Genomic DNA, 21,500 nt, shown 5'->3' with positions numbered 1-21,500 from the left:
AAACTGTAAGTAGAAAAATAAGTAAGAGATAATGGCTCCGAAATTAATGTACAAGAAATTGGAAGTCCATGTTAAACAATGACAAATCAATTTATTTGTCATTGTTTAACATGGACTTCCAGTTTTGCTGGCTAGGAGGTACAACTGAATTTACCTTGGGTAGGGGTTAGATCCCATATTCCCTTCCATGAACAGATGGGTTCGTTGTGTTTGTGATCTAACAGAAGAAGAAAGGAGGAAGCTGGCTATTCTGCCACCCAAAGTACAGTGGGAAGATGGGATAGACTTTTCAGCTGCAGCGCTGTAAGCTGCATCTAACAAAGTCATACCCTTAGTTCAAGGACTTCCACCTGTGCAACAACACTCCCCCCCCTCCACTCACAGTGTGCCCCCCAAATCTGCTCCAGAGGGTTGGGGAAGCCCCCAAAACTGATTTGGAAGGAGCAAGGAGAATGTTTGTTGAGGTGAGCTAGAGAAAACCCCACTGTGGAAGCAGAAGACCTTGTGGTGATGGGACTTTATTGGATACAATCCCTAGTTGTGGAGCACTTTCTAGGAATAGTTCCCAATATCCATCACATGGATGACCTTTCGGTGTCTGGCCCAAGCCTGACTTTCCAGGAAAGCCTTTGGGCTATGATTCCGCCCCCCCCGCCCCCGCCCCCAGTTTGTTGTGGCTTTTTTCTCCAAATACACATGATGTTTCTTTGATTTTTATTGTTTTGAATACATGGTTTTCTATTACGTTACCACAGGCTGCCTTTAGTGTTTTTGAAGAAAGGTAGAATCTAAATATTGTACCAGATAAATGCCTGTTCTCATTTGCTTTCAGTTCTGTCACCTGGCAACCAGCAAAAATACACCTACTTGTCGCAATGTAGAAATCTAATTAAGCATACCTGGCTTCCACCTAAACAGAAACTTGGTTGTGCAGGAGCTCACTGCCAAGGCACGTTGGATACAGCCCATTTACTTTATGTGGCTTGATTGCCTTGGATTTTTTTTCAGGTAATCATTTGCTACCTTGGAGGTCCCATTAAGGGATGTGGCCTGAGCAGAGTTCTGAGGGCTGAAGAGAGAGGCTTCATTCAGTCCACAGGCTTGAAGTCTCCCTACCCCTGCCATAGCAGTTACTGTATAACAAAACACTCTGTTCAGTTCTCCAATCAAAGTCTGTTTCAGAATTGTGTGTCAGTTGAGTGGTTAATTTAGCACTCAGCATGGATATTTGACTGAACATTGGTATATATCAATATACTAATGTGAGCATATGGAACAGTAATGCAGCCTATTTTTTAAAAAAGAAAGTACGTGATCTTCTGAGCAAACATGAGATCATCTTGTTTGTAGACCATATTGGATTTTATGTCCAAAAATCTCCAATTCTGTGTCCTACTTTCTGTGCCTACGGCCACTGGCCTACAGCCTCAAGTTCATTTGGAACTTGTGTCAGCTCTGTCCTCCTATCCCATGAAGTTCAGCGATGTAATTCAGCTGTCAAGACATTGTTTTGAACTCTTGTTTAACAGGTTATGACTAACCAGGGTCTATTTTTGTCCATACAATGTGGTATTTCAGAATTTCTACAGAATTTAAGAGACAACAAAATCAACAGCAAGAGGAAACATGTTTGCAGATTTGTGTGCTTCTCTGTGACTGCTTGGCAGACTTGACACTGGAAACAGTCAGCAGGACTGAAGAGCACGTCAGGACCAAAGCACAAACCAGAAGGTAGGATCAGAGAATAACCAAAGAAAAGAGGATCATACGTGAGCACAGAAATACCTTGATGCTCTCTAACAAAGCTCAGCTGGAGCAGGAATCCCCCTTTATATTTTCTCATGCCTGGAAGGATCCAAAGATCATCTAAGATGGGCAAAGTCAGCCCAGATCAAGTTCAGTAGTTCGGTAGTTTACCTTACAGGGCAGTGAAAGAGATCCAGTGTGGTGTAGTGGTTAAGAGCGATAGACTCGTAATCTGGGGAACTGGGTTCGCGTCTCCGCTCCTCCACATGCACCTGCTGGGTGACCTTGGGCCAGTCACACTTCTTTGAAGTCTCTCAGCCCCACTCGCCTCATAAAGTGTTTGTTGTGGGGGAGGAAGGGAAAGGAGAATGTTAGCCGCTTTGAGACTCCTTCGGGTAGTGATAAAGCGGGATATCAAATCCAAAGTCTTCTTCCTCTTCTTCATCCAGAAGCTCTTGGCACAGTGTGACAAAATTCCATGGATTTCTTCAGAGGTGATCATCCTGTATAGTTGGATTGCTATCAACTTAAAGGCAAAAATTAGAGGGTTACTAATCACTAGCTTGGTTTATGCAACATGGTGAGCCACACTATGACTCATCATGACTGTTTAAACATGCAGCTAGGTGGGGGAGAAATTTGATTCAGTTAACATTTAAAGGCTAAGCTGCCAGATTTGTACTTTCCAGAACAATATGGGAACCAAAACACAACTTTGAAATTCACAATTCTACAAATTTTGCAATGCAGTTCTCCGAGCAAGCAATGTGTTAAAAAATGCATTATTAAAAATTGTGTGTATAAATATGCACAAGAGTGAAAATAACATACATTATATTTGGGAAACGAGCTCTGCAAAAATGTGTGTATAAAGCAAAATATATGTATATTAGGGAAAAATCATACTAATATGCTGAAGAATGTTCTTGAGGTATACAACTGATGTGGAGAATTCAACAAGGCTGGAAAAATGAGAAACTGACTGAACCCAAAATTGACAAATCAGCCCATCCTGACATGCAGGCTCTCAGAGAGGAGCTCACAGCTGTCTGAACTGGGCTCGTCGTTAAGCTCTCAGCGCACTTACCAGGAGCAAACCTTGCAGAGAAAGCTTAACCACAAGTTCCCAGCTGGATGACAGGATAAGCTAAACATTGGCTTGGCTTCACTCAGTATGCTACAGCGCAGGAGGAAAACGAACCAGGTAGGAGCAAAGTGCTTGTGAGCTGCTCTCCAGAAACCCACATATTTGCTTGGAAATGTTATGTGAACCAGGACACTGGTTTTAAAAGTGGTAGTAAAGCAGGCAAAACAAAACCACAAGATACTATATACAACACTTCGGTAAAAACATAAGAAAAGCAGCCCTCCCGAACTCTTGCACTTCTTCTTGCACTGTTGAGGTGCAACAGTCGCCTTTGAATCTTCAGGTTTACTTTGAGACAGCATTCACGAATCATCTCAAAGCAGTGTCAGAAAGCAGGGGGAAAGCCAGCTCATTTGCTACTAAAAAGGAAAGGGGAAAAGAGAAGTTCGGAAAGTACCACAAAACTGAAGATATTAAAAGTCTAGATATTGCCAAAAGCAACCATCTGCCAGTTGGCAGTTTGATTATCACTTGCAATAGGAAGAATGCACTTTCAGTAATAAAAAAGGTTGAAAGTTAAAATGCTCTGTGATGTTGCTAATTCCATTGGAATTTTCCATATTAATCATCGTGAAGGCGATGCTGTCTTCAAAGGCAGGCAAAGCTATGCCCAGTGATCGTTCATTCATAGCACCAGAAGTGCCCTCAGATATAAATGTCAAATGCATCTTCCTTAGATAGATGCAAGATTCACTACATCCAATAGATTTGTCCAATATTTTCTTCATAAATGTAAAATGGAGCTTCTAAAACATTTTTAGGCCATTCCTAATTGTTCGTCTGATTAGAAAGTATCCTGAATCTAACGTGGATCTTGACTCAAACATTCCCACAACTTAAACCACTGGGCTTGGTCTATTGGGAGGCTCTTCTGTAAGCCACATTGAAATGAACAAGAGCATATATATACGTGCTTGCTCAACTTTGTGCTCTTTCAATAAGGCAATTGCAAAGGGTTGTGGCTCTCTGCCAGAGCACATGGTTTTTGTGCAGAAGGTTCCAGGTTCAGCCAGTCTTGGCATCTACAGGTAGGCCTGTCTGGAGAGCTCCTGCCAGGCACTGAGCTAGGTGACTCTCTATACTGCAGTTTCATATGAATTTCACATCTATTAATTTCCTTTCACATACACTTCCCATTAGATCTTGCTCTTGCCTTTTTGTCCTCATCGTTTTTTTCTTCCATTATTCTGGAATTTATGTCAGTCTGTTAATGAAGAGTATTGTTGTCCCCACCACCCAATAATTGCATTTTCTGTCTTTCTAAAACACGTTTCTAGGCGACTGAATGTGCACAAAGTTCTGAAACACTGTGCTTTTGTGCCTTAAGGCCGTTTCATACATTTCACAGCATAAACACACATTTGCACAAAGTTATGTGCAAAGGTAGGGAGACTCAACTTGTTGTGATTTACCTTGCACATGCAATTATCTCTGAAAACTTGCTCTCTCCTTTCAGATGCGGAGTGGTGAAAATTGGGCCCAGTGAGCCCAAGTCTCCCTGCTTGGCCATCTAAAGGAGGGGGGGAGAGGTAAGCATGCAAAGGCAGAGGTTGTGCTTCTGATCACTTGAGTCACCCTTGGCACTCCGCTGGGCCCAGCTGCCCAGCATCCTTAACATGTTGTCCAAAGACAGAGGATAATGCAAATGACTGGAAGCAGCATGTCTGCTTCTTGCAACCATGTGTCCAATACTCCCCCCCCCACCTAGACACGCAGAAAGGGGGGGCAAGGCAAGAGGAGGCAGTAATTAGTCTTCTTGCTCAGCATGCCTTCTGTCAGTGAAAGGCTCTGCCTGCTTGCTTAGCTCTCTCTCTTTGGGCAGTGCAGTAGGGAGGATTGGGTCCTACAGTAGGTGGAAATAGCAGCTGCTCCTTACTAGGAATAAAGGAATCTATCAAATTTCATTTCTCCACATTTCTGCATCAGTTTGTAATTTTAAAAAGTACCTCAAGAAAATGGATCAACATTTCAGACCATATTTTTCCTAATTTGCACATTTTTGGAAGCACTTTCTCATAATATAATGTATTTTTGTATGTTATTTTCACTAACATAGGCAGTATTATGCATGTTATCCCCCAAATACATGCATTTTACTACACATTATTTTTGTTAAAGAGCTGCAAAATTGAAAAAAGAGAAACTGCATTGCAAAATTCAGAGAAGTGTGATTTTTCTAAGAACAACTGTTTCAGTTTCCCCATTGTTTCCCCAACTGTGGATTAGGAAGTTATGCATTAAAATGTGAACCAAGTCAAATTTCTTCTCCTTCCCTTCAGGCCTGTGACAACTGCTTGCTCACCCTCCCTCTTTTTTTTCTAACAAGGAAGGTTGGGCTCATCTGCTAAGCCAAGCAGAAGAAAGCAGTTGAGTGAGCAAGAGAGTGGCCCATTGTCACCCTCCTTTTTTAACCTTCTCCCTGAACCCAATATGCTTTGACTTACCACCCACCGAGAGAGTGCAGGTGAGTGAGGGGAAAGACTGTTCCTCGTACATGCAGTTGACTCCCGTTGGAAGCCTTGGTGGCACAGACTGGACAAGCTGGGCCTCATCTTCTCTGTGACGCCACCAAAAGAGCAGACGCAACAACCTTTACTCTTGGCAGTTTCACAGGGCCCAGTCCTCCCCCCCCCCACTCTTGTACTGTCTAGAGAAACCAAAGGTGAACAAGTAACAGGAAAGGCAGCTACTGTCTTCTCTGGTTCACTCACACACACCCTCATAAGCCACTCGGCTGGCTCCAGTACTCCTAGAGGGCTGGCCCAAATCATTTTGACACCTGAAGAAGAGCAGAAAATGGCATCAATCTCTGGGTGTCAAGGTACATAGTACCCAGAGCCCTTTTAAGTGATTTTGCACATGGTGTTCTGAATTAATCTTTGCAAGGCATCCCTAACTGTTATTACAGTGGTACCTCGGGTTACAGACGCTTCAGGTTACAGACTCCGCTAACCCAGAAATAGTACCTCAGGTTAAGAACTTTACCTCAGGATGAGAACAGAAATCACGCGGCGGCAGCGGGAGACCCTATTAGCTAAAGTGGTACCTTAGGTTAAGAACAGTTTCAGGTTAAGAACGGACCTCCGGAACAAATTAAGTTCTTAATCCGAGGTACCACTGTATCAGATAACTGTGTAAGATTGCTGTATAATCTTACCAGGTGGCATAATCTTAGAAGAGGCATAACTGTGAGGGGGCCTGGCTGTGACTATCATGAGGGGGCCCTGTGCTACACTATTGGCTTCAACTTCTCCAATGCTAAGCATATTTGGGGATAAGCAGTGTGTTTTGTTGTAGGAAGAGAGAGAGAGAACATGGTGCGTTGTACGCCATCCCCAATCTCAAGCGGTACAAGATTCCAGGGGTCCCAGGGTTCGGTTTCCTTGAAATGAAGGGAAGCAGAGCCTGTGGTGTCTGTATAATATTTGTTTTATTTACACACACAAACAACCTGAGCCTACTATGAAGGGGCACACAGCATTAAGAGCCGGGAAGGTATTGCTTCTCCAATAGCCACAGAAATCAGGCATGTCTCTCACTCTCAGGCTTCTGCTGGCAGTCAGCTTCCAGCCCAGCGCTCTCTCTCTCTCTCTCTCTCTCATACACACACCTCAACTCTTGCTAATGGCCAGGTGAGGGAGTGGGGTCCACCCATTTGCCCTCTGGCACAAAGCCACTTCCTTTGTTATACTAACAAACTTACAGCCCATTAACTCACTGTCAAATTTGTCTGGCTCCTTCACCAAGGGAAGCCCCCCCCCCCCGCCCCACAAAAACACTTCACAACACTGTATGTATAACCAAGTACATGCCCAGCCAGCTGTCCCCTAACTATAAACTGCTTTTTAAAAAGGATGTTGTGGCAGCCAGCGCCAGGTTTGATGAGTCCTGGCAGGATGCCCATGTTGTCCCAGGTGTTGAGGAGGGGCCTGTTCGCAGCTATCCATATCACCTGGCTCGCTCGCTCTCTGGGTGGTCATTCGCGGGATGGGTGGTCCTTGGACCTTTCCCCCTCCCCTCGCTCGAGGTCCAGCCCTAGCTGCCCCACTGCAGAGAGGGGAAAGGTGGTGTGTTGCTGTGTACCACGGAGCAGTGGCGTAGCGTGGGTTATCAGCACCTGGGGCAAGGCAAGTAATTTGCGCCCCCTAACCCGTGGATTTGCGCCCCCTAACCCTAACCCCCAGATGTTGCGCCCGCTGCGGCCGGCCCCCCCTGCACCCCCCACGCTACGCCACTGCCACGGAGCACCTCCCAGCCACCTAAGAGGGCCCAAGTCTCCCAGCAGCTGGTCGGGCTTCCGTGGCCTCGCTCCCCTCATACGCCGAGGCCCGATCATCCACCGACCCACCGCCCTCCTACGGCGCGCGCGCTCTCTCTCTCCCTTCCAGGCGCGGGCCTTGCCCGAGCTGGTCCGCAAAAAGGGAAGTTTAGTAAGAGCGCAGCAGTAAAAGACCCCCACCCGCCAGCCTTGTCGCGGCTTAGCCTGGCGCCGGCACTGCCTGGGCGAGCCCTTCCCCGCCCACCTTTCCGTGTGAGGCAAACATCCGCCCTAGCGTGGCGGAAGGGAAGCAGAAGGCGAGCCAGGAGCCGCTCAGAAAGAAGCGGAGGCAGCGCGGCGAAAGGGACGGTCGCCAGACTGCTCTGGCCGGCCGCTGCACCATGGACGCCTTCTGCGGATCCAATTTCTGGGTAAGTAAGCATTCCTCCCTCCTCGCCGCCGCACAATCCGTGATCACCCGGTGGCCCTCGGAGGCCAGCGCATCCCTCTCGTTTTCCCCAAATAAGTAAGGAAGCCAAGGGAGTTTCCGCTCATCTGCCTTCAGAGCATGTCTCTTGTTTCAAGAAAGGACGATCATTTAATGAAACACAGGCGCGGGCGTCGGGCATCGCCAGGCTGCAACTTTCGGGCACTTCAGTGAACTTTGAAGGGATGGGGCATGGAAAGGTCGGGAGGAGGGGAGTCCCTAAGTTTCTGCATGCGCAACCTCTCCTCCTGCCGATGGATTCTTGTTTTTGATGGGGGTGGATTGCCTCCAGAGTCTGGGGTGGAGAAAAGCACCCGAAAAGAGGGGAAAAGAGTGAAGAGTTGTGTGTGGACCAGCAGCATGACGCGGGGATGCAGACTCCTCAGAGGGGGGGTTGCCGAGGGCGAAATGGCAGGAGCTGTGCGATGGCAGGAGCTGTGCGATGTGGGTTAGCAGACCTGGTTGGAGGCGCAGCCTTGTAGTAGATGAGCACAGTCACGCTTACACGTGGAACCTCGCAACCTGGACGGCAGAAACTCGCGGAGATGACTTGCCTCACGCATCCCAAAACTTCCAAGTAAAATATAATGGGGTTACGAAAGAAAAAAAGGGGGGGAATCATCTTTCTCAGTTCTCAGCGTATTATCAAACAAGCGTGGACCCTAAATGAAATGTTGCAATTCACCCCCCAAAGGCGCGCTCCTCCGTTGACTTCCGAGACAGATGGATGCCAACAGTCCCTGTGTATTGAGGGACAAAACAAAAACTTGCCGGAGGCAGGTTCAAACCCATGAATGGCACGTGCTGGCATATTTCTGCCGGGTTAAAAACTAGCAGCACTGCTCACACAGATGCACGTGCCTTCATGCCCACTGGAATCGATGAAGCAAAGTACTTGGGAACGTGTTCAGCACTCAGACACGTTGTTGGCATACCGTAAAACAGTTGCATTTTTATAGGAATACAAAAAAGAAAACCTCTTCCCTACTGACTTCTAAAGGCAGGTGAGGCTACTCCCTGGTGCTGCAAACCTGACTAGACAGGTATTTTTCCAATCCCTTAACTGCCACACCATTGTAATGCTGGGCAAAACCAATACACAAGCTTGAGCAAGGCAATTGCTAGAGACTGTTAGAGCATGTGGCTGTTTCTTCAAAGTTGGAGTCTTACTCATTCCAGCCCTGGAGAATATCTCTGTCCACTAGAAGATGTATGTTGATACCTGGGTCCTGCTTTTTTTTGGGGGGGGGGAACCAAAGCATATTGTTATACAGCTGTTTATTGTGCAGCAATTCATTGTTCCCTCCACAGAAATGGAAGTATCACAGGCTGCATTCCTAGACCTATGTACTTGGCTGGAAGCACCATTGTGTTCAATGGGCTTTTACCTCTGAGCAGACATGCAGACTCACTCTGTCAGATACATTGTGCCCCAGAGGAATGAAATGGAGATTGACACAAATTACAAAACTGAGTAAGGCTGAGCATTTTTCAGGAGAATCTTCTTGCACCTTTGTCCAAAATTTAAATGCTTTATTATATAGTCCCATTGAGTTCAATGGGTGTTTTGCCCTAATTAGCATATTTTGGTCCATAGCCTAAATTTTTGTGTGTTATAGAAATGGTTATCTGTGGAAATATATACATGTACATTTGTGTATATTTTGTGTCCATGGTAGGTCACTGATTTGCAGAAGCAAGTTTGTGATGTATTGCCCTGGAGGCATGATATAACTGTAGAGCATGGATGGAGAGCCTATGGCTGACTGTAACTCCCATCATACCTGACCATTGATTATGTTGGGTGGAGCTGATGGGAGTTTGAGCACAGCAGCATCAAGAGGGCCACTGCTGTATAGTGCTTTGTAATAACTGGTTTTATTGTATAATGTGTTGCTGGCATTGCTTACCTAGCTTTTCTCGTGGTTTTGTAGTGACTTTTTCAGATTTCAAGGAGGATACCTTCGTCATTCAAAGATTTAAGTCTAGCAAAGTCTGTACAAAAAAATCCAATGATTTTGCAATCATGATTATTTATGCAAAATAAATATGTCATGCAATTACTATTGCAAGTGATGCTTTGCATAGGCCTAGTTCTCACCGACTATGGTTGAGGAAGAATTCCTGTTGTCTGGACTGTACAACCAGATTGGAGGTGTGGGAAACTATACGATGGACTTGTTCTCTTAGGCACAACAGAAAATAAGCTTGTCAAACCCAGGCCCTTTCTATGAACATTTTGAGAGCTGTCCACTCCGCAGCGTAATGGTAGGGAAGGGGAAGAAGAAGAAGAAATGGATTATATTCAGGAGCACTATTAGAGGTGTGAGCACCTTGTTTTCCGAAGGCTAATAGTAACTCTGGGGGGTTACTGTTAGATATAATGGGGAAACAGCACTGAGGAAAAGCATTACCCCTTTCCAGAGATAATGCTCCAGTTATAATTGGAACCATCAGTGGCTGCTTTAATTTTAAAATAAAATATTAGGATATATTATCATGGATCTTGTATAGTTTGGCTCTCCAGTTGGTTACTGAGTTGATTAGAACTCTTTCCTCCCCCCCCCCCCGGTCTCTGATGGGGGGGGGCTGTTCAGCTGCAGCTCTCCATTGCCTCCAATGGAAGTGTTTTAATGCATTGATGTAGGTATAAAATGATATCAGTACAGTGGTACCTCAGGTTACAGACGCTTCAGGTTACAGACCCTTCAGGTTACAGACTCCGCTAACCCGGAAGTAGTACCTCAGGTTAAGAACTTTACCGCAGGATGAGAACAGAAATTGCGCGGTGGCGGCAGCAGGAGGCTCCATTAGCTAAAGTGGTACCTCAGGTTAAGAACAGTTTCAGGTTAAGAATGGACCTCCAGAATGAATTAAGTTCTTAACCTGAGGTACCACTGTACAAGGGGTGGCTCCAATCCTGTGTCTTGTAGGACTGATTGCAGACCATACTCCCATACACCACATTCAACCAGTCCTTTCCTTCTTGCTGGAACATAGCCCTTCTGAATGTGAGCTGTCGCCCAACCACCTTTACCACAATGCGTAAATTCATTATGTCACCGCGTTTCTTTGTGTCTGATGGTTCAAAGAGACTTTGTAGCTACTGACTTCCGCCCAGCAGAAGTTTAACACAAATATAAGTCCATTATGTTAGCCACTTAACGGAATACTCTTGGAGTCTTACACATGTGCTCTGTGAATTTGCAGTAAGCTGCCTCACCTTTTAACAGATATGTATGTGCTTCTCAGATGTACACTGTGTGCTGTGCTGTTGAGTGGTTCATGTTTCTTATTAAGAGGCTTCTTTGGGTATCCATAGTAAAACAAAAACAAAACACTTTAGTTTCATTTCCATTATTGGTTTGGAGGAAAATCTCCACCTCCTTAAAGAGTAACCACTCTGCTCGGACTACTCCTCTAAGATTTATTTACAGTGGTACCTTGGTTTACGAACTTAATCCATTCCGGAAGTCCGTTTTTAAACCTAAACTGTTCTTAAACCGAGGCGAGCTTTCCCTAAAGAGGCCTCCCGCCGCCGGTGCCCTTCTACCATTCGGATTCCGTTCTTAGACTGAGGTAAAGTTCTCAAACCAAGACACTATTTCCAGTTTTGTGGAGTTTGTAAACCAATTCATTCTTAAACCAGACTGTTCTTAAACCGAGGTACCACTGTACTTACTAACATTTTTATCTCTCACATCCTCAGGGTGGTGGACAAGGTTCCCCCATGCACTTTTACCCTTACAACAAAGCAGTGAGGTAGATTAGGCCTAGCAATAGTGACTGATCTAGGTCATCCAGTGAGCTTCACGGCTGTGTAGAGTTTTGAACTTAGTTATTTCCTGTCTTAGTTCAACACTCAGAAGAACCACCACTCTGGTTCCAAAGCTAGATAGTAAGCCGCTGGCGAAAGGGAGTGTTTTAAAAAGAAGATGATGCTTTTCAAAAGGAACATGAGAACAATCCCTTTTACCTTTGTCCCTGTTTAGGGAGTGTCTTGATCTGCGGTGTTGTACTTTTTGTTGACACTGACAGCCACATTATTATTTGTTTAATGCACATAAAAGTTTCTTATGCCAATAGTATTCTGCAGGCTAGTGGGAGCTAGCCTCATATTGGGCTCAACAGTTTTGTGCAAGCTTTAAACGCTTTCTCGGTTTTAGTATGTCAGACTGGAAAGCAATGGAGCCAGTAACACAAAGAGTAGATTCTGCAAAGGCTGTTCTGTCTAGAAATAGAAGGGCAGCTCTGCCCTCTTTGGACAGTGGTACCTCGGGTTACATACACTTCAGGTTACAGACTCGGCTAACCCAGAAATAGTGCTTCAGGTTAAGAACTTTGCTTCAGGATGAGAACAGAAATTGTGTTCCGGTGGCGGAACAGCGGCAGCAGGAGGCCCCATTAGCTAAAGTGGTGCTTCAGGTTAAGAACAGTTTCAGGTTAAGAACGGAGAGTCATAGAGTTGGAAGGGACCCCAAGGATATTCTAGTCCACCCTCTGATATGCAGGAATCTCAACTAAAGCACCCATGGCAGATGGCCAGCCAACCTCTGCTTATAAAAATCTCCAGTGAAGGAGAGTCCACCACCTCTCATGGGAATCTGTTCCACTGTTGAACAGCTCTTGCTGTCGGAAAGGTATTTCTGACGTTTAGCTGGAGTTTCCTTTCTTGTAACTCGAACCCACTGGTTCGAGTACTAGCCCCCGGAGCAGGAGAAAAGGAGCTTGCTCCACCTTCCATGGGACAGCCCTTTAGATAGTTGAAGATGGCTATCATATCTCCTCTCAGTCTCCTCTTTCCCAAGCTAAACATACTCAACTCTCTCCTGTAAGGCTTTGTTTTCAGACCACTGACCATCTTGGTTGCCCTCCTGTGCACATGTTCCAGCTTGTAAACATCCTTCTTAAATTGTGGTGCCCAGAACTGGACACAGTATTCCAGGTGTGGTCTGACCAAGGCAGAATAGAGTGGAACTATTGCTTTCCTTGATCAGGACACTATACCTCTGTTGATGTACAGTGGTACCTCAGGTTAAGTACTTAATTCGTCCCGGAGGTCTGTACTTAACCTGAAACTGTTCTTAACCTGAAGCACTACTTTAGCTAATTGGGCCTCCTGCTGCTGCCGTGCCGCCAGAGCACGTTTCTGTTCTCATCCTGAAGCAAAGTGCTTAACCTGAAGTACTATTTCTGGGTTAACAGAGTCTGTAACCTGAAGCATATGTAACCCGAGGTACCACTGTAGACTAGAATAGCATTATCTTTTTTGCTGCTGCATTACACTCTTGACTCATGTTAAGCTTGTGGTCTACTAAGACCCCAAGATCCTTTTCACATGTACTACTGGCAAGCCAGGTGTACCCCATCTTATATTTCTTCCTGCCTAGGTGCAGAACCTTGCATTTGTCCTGATTGGAATTCATTTTGTTGGTTTTGACTCCTTCTCCATTCTGTTAAGGTCAAATTGAATCCTAATTGTGTCTTCTGCAGCATTAGCTGCCCTTCCCAGTTTGGTAGAGTCTGCAGATTGGCTGAGCATCATCTCAAGACCTTCATCCAAGTCATTTATAAAGACATTGAACAAACAACAGGCACAGGACAGAACCCTGTAGCACTGTCACTTTTCCCCCAGAATGATAATGAACCATTAAGTTAGTTCTTGGTATGAGCTTTCGTGTGCATGCAGTGCATACACTGTGTATCTGAAGAAGTGTGCATGCACACGAAAGCTCATACCAAGAACTAACTTAGTTGGTCTTTAAGGTGCTACTGGAAGGAATTTTTTTATTTTGACTATGGCAGACCAACACGGTTACCTATCTGTAATGAACCATTAGTGAGCACTTTTTGCATTCAGTCATCAAGAGCTAAAGAAGTAGTACAGAGAGTGTATGTTTGTAATGACATCACAATATAATGCAAGCAAAACAAACATCAGAGCTGAACCCCTATTGATGTGAGTGGAAAGGGGCGGAGTCCCCTATTGGACATCTCTTTCACAGCAATATTAGATTTAAACCAAATTTCCTGATTAATTTAGAAATTTTCATCCTAGAGAAGTACCTAAAAAAGCAAAGGTGTTAGTAAATAGGAAGAACTTTCCCCATAAACACTGTTGCCAAGACCTGCATACAGAACAACCTGGAAATTATGTAACCAACATTTATTAGGTGCATTCCAGTTTTTTAATACATTGTTGATCATCCCAAGAGAAAGGATTGCTTAACTGTTCAGGAATCCTGTGAGGTAAGAAAGTTCTAGATGAAATGACTGGCTTTTGTGAAAGTTCATTTACAAGCAGCCTTCTGATCAAATCAGTAAGTGCCTCTTCTTGTTTGGTAAATCCACAAGCTAATTCAATTGCCACCCCCAGAGTGGACCATTTTTCTAGGCTTGACCTATAGTTGCCTTTCTCTTTCAAGAAAGGTGCTGCTCCTGTTCTGCAAGGTGATGGTTGGAGATGCTGATGCAAATATGCCTGCTTCCATATAGGGTGGAGTTAGAAGCAGGGTTAGATGTGAAGAATTCTGAACAATGAGTTGCTTATCTCTCGGGCTGTGTACAATACAGACTATACCATTTGAAGCACATTTCCCCCTCAAATAATTTTGGCGCCTTTAGTTTTACCCCTCAGAGAGTTACGATTCCTAGCAGCCCTTAACAAACTACAGTGAACAGACTTCTTAGAGGGGTGGGGGCATGTGCTTTAAAGGTACTGATCACTGCAGATGGTGACAGCAGCCACGAAATTAAAAGATGCCTGCTTCTTGGGAGAAAAGCAGTGACAAACCTAGACAGCATCTTAAAAAGCAGAGACATCACCTTGCCGACAAAGGTCCATATAGTTAAAACTATGGTTTTCCCAGTAGTGATGTATGGAAGTGAGAGCTAGACCATAAAGAAGGCTGATCGCCGAAGAATTGATGCTTTTGAATTATGATGCTGGAGGAGACTCTTGAGAATCCCATGGACTGCAAGAAGATCAAACCTATCCATAATGAAGGAAATCAGTCCTGAGTGCTCGCTGGAAGGACAGATCCTGAAGCTAAGGCTCCAGTACTTTGGCCACCTCATGAGAAGAGAAGGCTCCCTGGAAAAGACCCTGATGTTGGGAAAGATTGAGGGCTCAAGGAGAAGGGGACAACGGAGGACGAGATGGTTGGACAGTGTTCTCGAAGCTACCAGCATGAATTTGACCAAACTGCGGGTGGCAGTGGAAGACAGGAGTGCCTGGCGTGCTCTGGTCCATGGGGTCACGAAGAGTCGGACACAACTAAACGACTAAACAACAACAAATGTACACAGCCTAGGGGAAGAATTCAGTGCACAGCTCTAGAAATAATTCCATCAACACCTGCTTTTCAACTTGCCAGGTGGAAAAATCCCCTTCCTCCCTCTACATGCTGTTCTGGGGGTTCTCACAACACACACATCCCGAGCCAATTATTGGGGGTACAAGGAGCACTGGGGGAAAGCCCCATTGCACAAGCAGAAATATTTGTGCAGGGCTTCTACTGACAGAACTCATTCATTGAACATTTAGCTGAAATTTACTTCCCTGCAATCCCTTGGTCCTGCCCTCTGGAGAAACAGAGAATATCTTCTATGTGACATCGCTTCAGGCATTCAAAGATGACCATCGTACCCCCCCTTAACCTTCTATTCTCCAAGCTGAACATCCCCAGCTCTTTCAACCATTCCCCATAGGGCTGGGTTTTCAAAAGCCCTCGCCATCCTATCTGCCTTGTGCTGGACATGTTCCAGAACACATGTCCATGCAATACTGGCATATCTGATCATAAATACAAATCAAGTAGCCAGAAATGTAAAACAAACAAACAACAACTTAAAACAAGAGAACTATTAGAAGTTAAAGAACACCAATCAATCCTGGAGTTTGAGCAATGAAACTGTGGGAAGAGAAGAAAGAGGTGTTGCAAGGTTATACCAGACCCAGCAAAATTCTGCTTGGGCAATAGTGAAAAGCAGTAAAGGAAAACAACAGAGATTCAGAATCCCCACATCATTAATTTGGTACCAACATGTTGCCTAAAGTAACTTTGATGAGGATGAGGTATGTTGAAACTGCCTCTGCATCCTGAATAGGCTTTTGCATTTCTGTACTGTTGTGGATTTGCTAGCCATGTTGGCGCAATCATTTTGGGAAATAGCAAACCACTTCCAACACAGTCCTTAGTTTGTTGCAAGACCAGTTCCACACCCTATCTACATCACTGCCTAACCATTTTGGTGGGAAATTTGCATCAGGTCAGAATACATTTGTATAAAGAATGAGATTAACTGTATATACTGTAATTATGTCCTTCTTCCCCTCCCCCCTGCAGTAGTGTATAGTGTTGTTATCTTCTGTGGTCAATGTTTCAGGCATCTTGGGCAGAGTCTTTTGGAGCACGTTCAGAATGCATTTCTCAGGCTGAAATTGTGTGCCCATGCAGCTAGTTGCCATGGGGTGGAGGAGGAAGATGTTTGATCCATTATTTTGCACGTGACACTCCCAGACTTGTTTGCATATCAGAATGCAGTTCCTAGCTGGATTATTCTCTTCTCCAGCTTTTGTGCATAAAAAGTCTGTACAAAAAAGTCTTCAAGGAAAGCTAAATCTTGTAAGTGAGTAACACCTGCAGATCTTCTTGCTTTGCATGGAGCCACCTGTGCTGTGGCCTCAGTTGACCATGTGGCCTGTGCAAGGAAGGGGTGGAGGAAATCATTAATCAGTTTACTTCTTTGGAACTGTATAGCCTCAGTACCCTTTTAGGCCACAAATGAGTTGTTTATTACTTATAAAAATCTCTTGCAAGGATCCAGGGCAGAAACTTGGCCTGGTGCAATCTAATTATATTAAGATTTTTTTTTTTCATTTGCTTTGGGGCTCACTTCAATATCCTGAGATGATTATGTAACAACTAACCACACTGTGTGGGCAATTTTTATATCACATCACATCACATTAATATATATAGATACATGAGAGAGAGAAAGAAAGAAAGACACTAAAATGCTTGAATTTAACAATGCTTATATGAAGTGTTTTGCCTGCTAAAAATTACTGCTGAAAATGCTTTGGGACACAGTACTTTGCAGAAGGCCTCTCTCCCACAGGTTCTTTCGATGTTTACACTGTGCATTCTACACATGCAGCTCTTTTGTTCCTCCATTCAGGCAAGTGGGAGGGATTATCAGACTTCAAGAACTTGTTCCAGCAAGGTAAAAGCACACAAGAAGGGTGTGGAGCAAGGCCCGTGGGTGGCCCCAAGGGAGAAAAGGTGTGGAGCGTGGTCTCGAGAGTCCCAGAGGCAAAACAGAGAGGGCTGGAATTTGGTCCCTGGGCTTGAGATTTCCCACCATGGTCCAGGCAGAGGATTCCTCCTCCCACCCTTTATCAAGTGCTGCTAACTGTAGCCTTTTAATCAGCATTGAGGATGCTGAGTCAGCATCCAGAACAATCAGCTTATTGGCTATTATATCATAATATAATTTTTGGGAATAAAATATTTTCTAGCTGGGTTGCTTTACGTCCCTTATTGCAGAATAAATCTTATTTTTAAGCCATAACTTTTTTAGTGCTTTTTAATTCTGCTGTTGTGAGTGAGAAACCTTGTTCTATAGCACTAGAAATATGTGTGACAGCAACAGAGTTACTTGCAATTAAGTTAATAATAATAATAATCATAATATCCTGTAGGTTGGAGTGCCTATCCATGTGCCATGGCCAGATGTTAAAATCCAAGTTAGGCTTTCAATCAACTTCATGGCATGCCAATTACAGTCCTACGTAAATTACTCAAGCTCAGTTAGATGAATCAGATTTACACTTGAACATATTTGCAGTGTTTGTGCAGAGTAGATCCTCATTGCAATATTCCACCAAATTGTGTTGTTCGAACCTCTATCATATTTATTTTTTACTCCCTTCAAATGCTCTTCGTAAGATTGGGTGTACAATTTGATTAACGTTGTCAGCACTTGGAACGAATGTTTCAAAGGCTGTTCAAGCCACTTGAGTTACACTAAATGGTCTGTGGTTTTTGGATACTGTATTGGCACATAATTCACCACCCACTGGTTGTGATGTTGGCAAGGCAAAGAAAATCCATCTGTCTGGCTTGATCACTCTTATCACCTGCCAGGTGGGCTGATCATCCAAGCAGTATTGATGCTTCTTGCCAATGGTTTTCTTGGAGCACAACAGCCTCTCTTACTGCTAATGAGCAGGCCTGTATGATGTAGATGACAGGGGAATTATAGAAACAGAAGGTGCCTATTTTGTGCTGGCTTAGCGCAAAGTTTCTTAGCCCAAAATTGAAAAGAGGTTACTCCATGGCCCCAGGTTTCCTACATTTCTATACCAGTTTGATCATTCAATCCAGCGAGTTAAATAGGAAACAATGGGATAGGTTTGTTTTGCCCATTAAGTACTTTAGGCAATGGGACATTTTAGACATGACAAGATCTCTAGAGCACTAGCAATGGAGAGAAGTAAATGGACTGACTTTCCATACATTAAGTTTCTGCCTCCATCCCTCAATAAACTGCCCAAATCCAGCAAGAGAAATCTATCATGTACTGCCAGTGGAGGTGAATGTGCAGCTACATACACATCTCAGCTGTGTTGTGTTTCTCCATCAACGTCTTTTTGAATTGACTAGATGCACCCTTTTTTGTGAATGAAGATGTGCAGCCACATTCAAAAGCACCATTTGTTGCATTTTCTATTATTTCATTCAGGAGTAAGATGCTCAAGTATGTGGTGGCCTCTCAGCTCCAGGTTTTCCTGGATGAAGCAGCTTATCTCTTTTAGCCCAGCTTCATGTTTGGTTGTGGGACTGAGACAGCCTTGGTCCCCCCTGGTGGATGATCTATGGCAGGGACTAGAATGTCAAGTCCATTCCTGTTGGTTATGCTGGACCTCTCAGTGGCTTTCAGTACCATTTCTTGGACCACCTGGATGGGGTGATTCTAAAGGGGCAGGGTCTTGTTCTGCTCCCAAACCTTCCTGGAAGGTGATGCTGGAAAATACCAGTTTGACATAGGGCTATTGACCTATGGCACTCCTCCTGGTTCCAACTTCTCTCCCATGCTGCTGAACATCTACATGAAACTATCGAGAGAGATCATCAGGAGAAGTAGAGTGTGGAGTCACCAGTATGTGGCTGACACCAATCTCTGTTTCTTCATTCTGTCAAATTCCAAGGAGGTTGCTGAGATGCTGGACCATTGCTTGGAGACAGTAATGTGCTGGATGACGGCAAGCGAATTGGCACTTCATCCAAACAAGATGGAGATGGAAAGAACTACCGATTTGGGGATAGAATTCCAACCTGTTTGAGATGGAAGAGCAAACCCCTTCAAAACTCAGGTTCAGTTTGGGAGGGTGCTTTTGGATCTGACCTTGAACCTGGAATCCCAGGTGATGAGTGCGGCCAAGAGTGCTTTTGTCCAACTTAGTTGGTGGTGATTATTATCAACAATTTATTGTTGTTGACAAACACAGTTCAGTCAGAACAAACATACACAATTGCGAAGTGTCATCGGTTTTGTTAATGGCAGGGTTTTGTTTTTGTTTTAGGACATTAGTGACTAGTCTCCGTTGTCATTCATAGCTTTCTTTCCAAGTGAGGGAAGCTGAAGAGTATGAAGTGGGTATTTCAGTTTCCCCACAAGCACTTCCTTGTGCTTGGGGATTGAGTGCATGCTGCTATACACTGGAAGCCTTTGCCACACGGTCTTCATGGGCTTCCAGTTCTGTGGTTGGGTGTGTGGGGGTTTTCAAAATAATAGGAAACACTGTGGTGTTAATGTATTCTTTATGGTCCAAAGCATATATGTACAAACTGGACATGTACCTATGTGCATCCTACGCACACATGCGCGCGCGCACACACACAGTATTTTAGAAAAGGCTGAGCTTGTTCTTACAGCAACCCAACTGTTCTTTACCACCCACCTCTGCCTTCAGTAAGTAAGGCTGTGACAATGCCATTTCAGGCATTAAGGTATAATGTTCTTATCTGTGACCTGGTTTTATTTGCGTGCACAAGTTTCTGAAGGAAATGAGTCAGGCGGTTGGCACTTAGAAATCAATGGAGCATGTGTGGGCAAAATAAGAATGAAGGGCAAACTGCCTTTTCAGGGTCTTGCTCCAAAATGTGTGAGCGCTTCCCAAAATTATTACCTAGCAGAGGTTTAGCATTGATTTTTAGGAATGCCAAGAGACTAATGTGTATAATTGACTCACAGGTGTGCACTAAGTGTGGTTAGCAGCTTGTTTACTGTGAAATGTCACTGCAAGCCTTGACTACTGCCCCACTGTTAAGAAAAAAATCTTGCATTGCATTTTTGCCATGTTTCCACATTGCACACACCTTAAAATGTAATGTTTGGTGTTCTAAAGCACATGACTAAAATATGTGTGATATGTAATGTGTTGCAGGGATCTCCCAGTTGACCCTGGTTCCTAGTTGTATTTACTATATATGAAACATATGTGTTTTCCAGCATAGTATATGAAGCAGCCCTTAGTCTACTGGTATATTTTGCATTTCTCTTCTCCCTGCCCTTATTAGCTTCAGTCAGGGGCATGCAGGAAGAGTATTATTGAAATGCATCCAAACAGGTCACTAAGCCCATCTTACAGAAGTCCCGTGTGTGCATCTTTCCGCCAATTAAATGCATTCTGCAAAGGAGGTTTACTTAGGGTTCTCCCAACCCAATTGGGTAGTGCAGGGGGAAGATGGGGGAGAAGGCGCATTGTGCTAGTAAAAGTCATTGTGCTGGCTTCTGCTAGTGAGACTAGTTAGTTGCATCCAACCCATAATGACAATATAATGGAGTATTAATAACCTTGATTATTGTGCAAATAACATAAACGCTGCGTAAATGTCCCAACCATTAAGATAAAGGACTGAGAACAAATTGTGTGTATTTCTTGTCTTGTTTCTGAGTCGGCTCTCTTTTTGTTTAATGAAGTTGGTGATATGGTTTTCATCTAATTTAAACTTTATTTGTCCTCTTTTGGCTTAGTAATGTAGCAGAGTATCATTGATAGCTTTTAACAGTCACTTAAAAATATATATCCTTGTAACACACAAGTTCACGAACAGTGGACAACCCTGTTTTTCTTCTTGCACATATACAGCTGAAATCAGGATAGTTAGTCATTTTTGATCTTCTTAATTATTCCAGGAATGTTAAGTATACAGGCTTGAGGAAAGGGAATGATCTCCCTCTCTTCCTCCTCCTCATGCACCTTCATTGAGACTTCCAAAGGCTGACTTGTAGTGAACCTGTGGCATTCCTGGTATGCCACCTCCTGTAGCGCAATTGCGAATCCCCGTGGTGATAGAAATGGAGACAGTGGAAGGAGCCTACACCCTGTGCAATTAGTTCCACTTGGAAGTGCAAATGGCACTGTAAACAAGGGGTGTATCTAAAGCCTGTTCTGTTCCTGTTCCTTTCACCTTCACTGGAGGAGAGGGAAGTAAAGAAGGATTTATTTATGGTTATGAGAGAGTTAAGCTAGTAGGTTTTAAATTCACCCTCGTTTGCAGAGCTGTCTTCTCATAGTTCTCTCCCTCATGATCAAGAGATGGTACCCAATGTGGTGCGCTTCCAAATGTTGTGCATTGTAACTCCCGTCATGTTTTTCCTTTAGCCACATTGGGGCAGAACAGAGAGAGGAGTCCTTTTATACATGCCACTCACCCACTATATTCACTGTCATGAGTCCCATGGAGATATCTTGGAGGCACTGGTTAAATCAGGAAGCAGGGTGGGAGGAGCTTGAAGAGATTCCCAGAGGGTTGGGAAGGTATTCATCTGGTACCCAGGAAGTCCTGGAG

At 44.3% G+C, this 21,500-nt stretch overlaps 1 protein-coding gene across 3 annotated transcripts in view; it reads left to right on the top strand.

Annotated features, from left to right (window-relative positions):
• The window catches only part of ABCC3 (ATP binding cassette subfamily C member 3), a 74,526-nt gene that overhangs the window by 652 nt on the left and 52,374 nt on the right, over positions 1-21,500 (top strand). Inside the window, exon 2 of one of the 3 annotated variants that reach the window (XM_082211017.1) lies at positions 1,579-1,731. Coding sequence is in view for 1 of the 3 variants with exons in the window: in XM_082211019.1 (XP_082067145.1) it covers positions 7,553-7,582 (30 nt within the window). In the remaining 2 variants the exon portion in view is untranslated. Of the gene's footprint in view, positions 1-1,574; positions 1,732-7,434; positions 7,583-21,500 lie in introns of those variants that run through there. The other 2 variants (XM_082211018.1, XM_082211019.1) reach the window with 2 other exon arrangements.

Source organism: Podarcis vaucheri, assembly GCF_965113315.1.
Source record: "Podarcis vaucheri genome assembly, chromosome: 2".
Classification (NCBI taxonomy): Eukaryota; Metazoa; Chordata; class Lepidosauria; order Squamata; family Lacertidae; genus Podarcis; species Podarcis vaucheri.
Note: the sequence above shows the minus strand (reverse complement) of the source record. Positions and strands in the feature narration are given on the sequence as shown.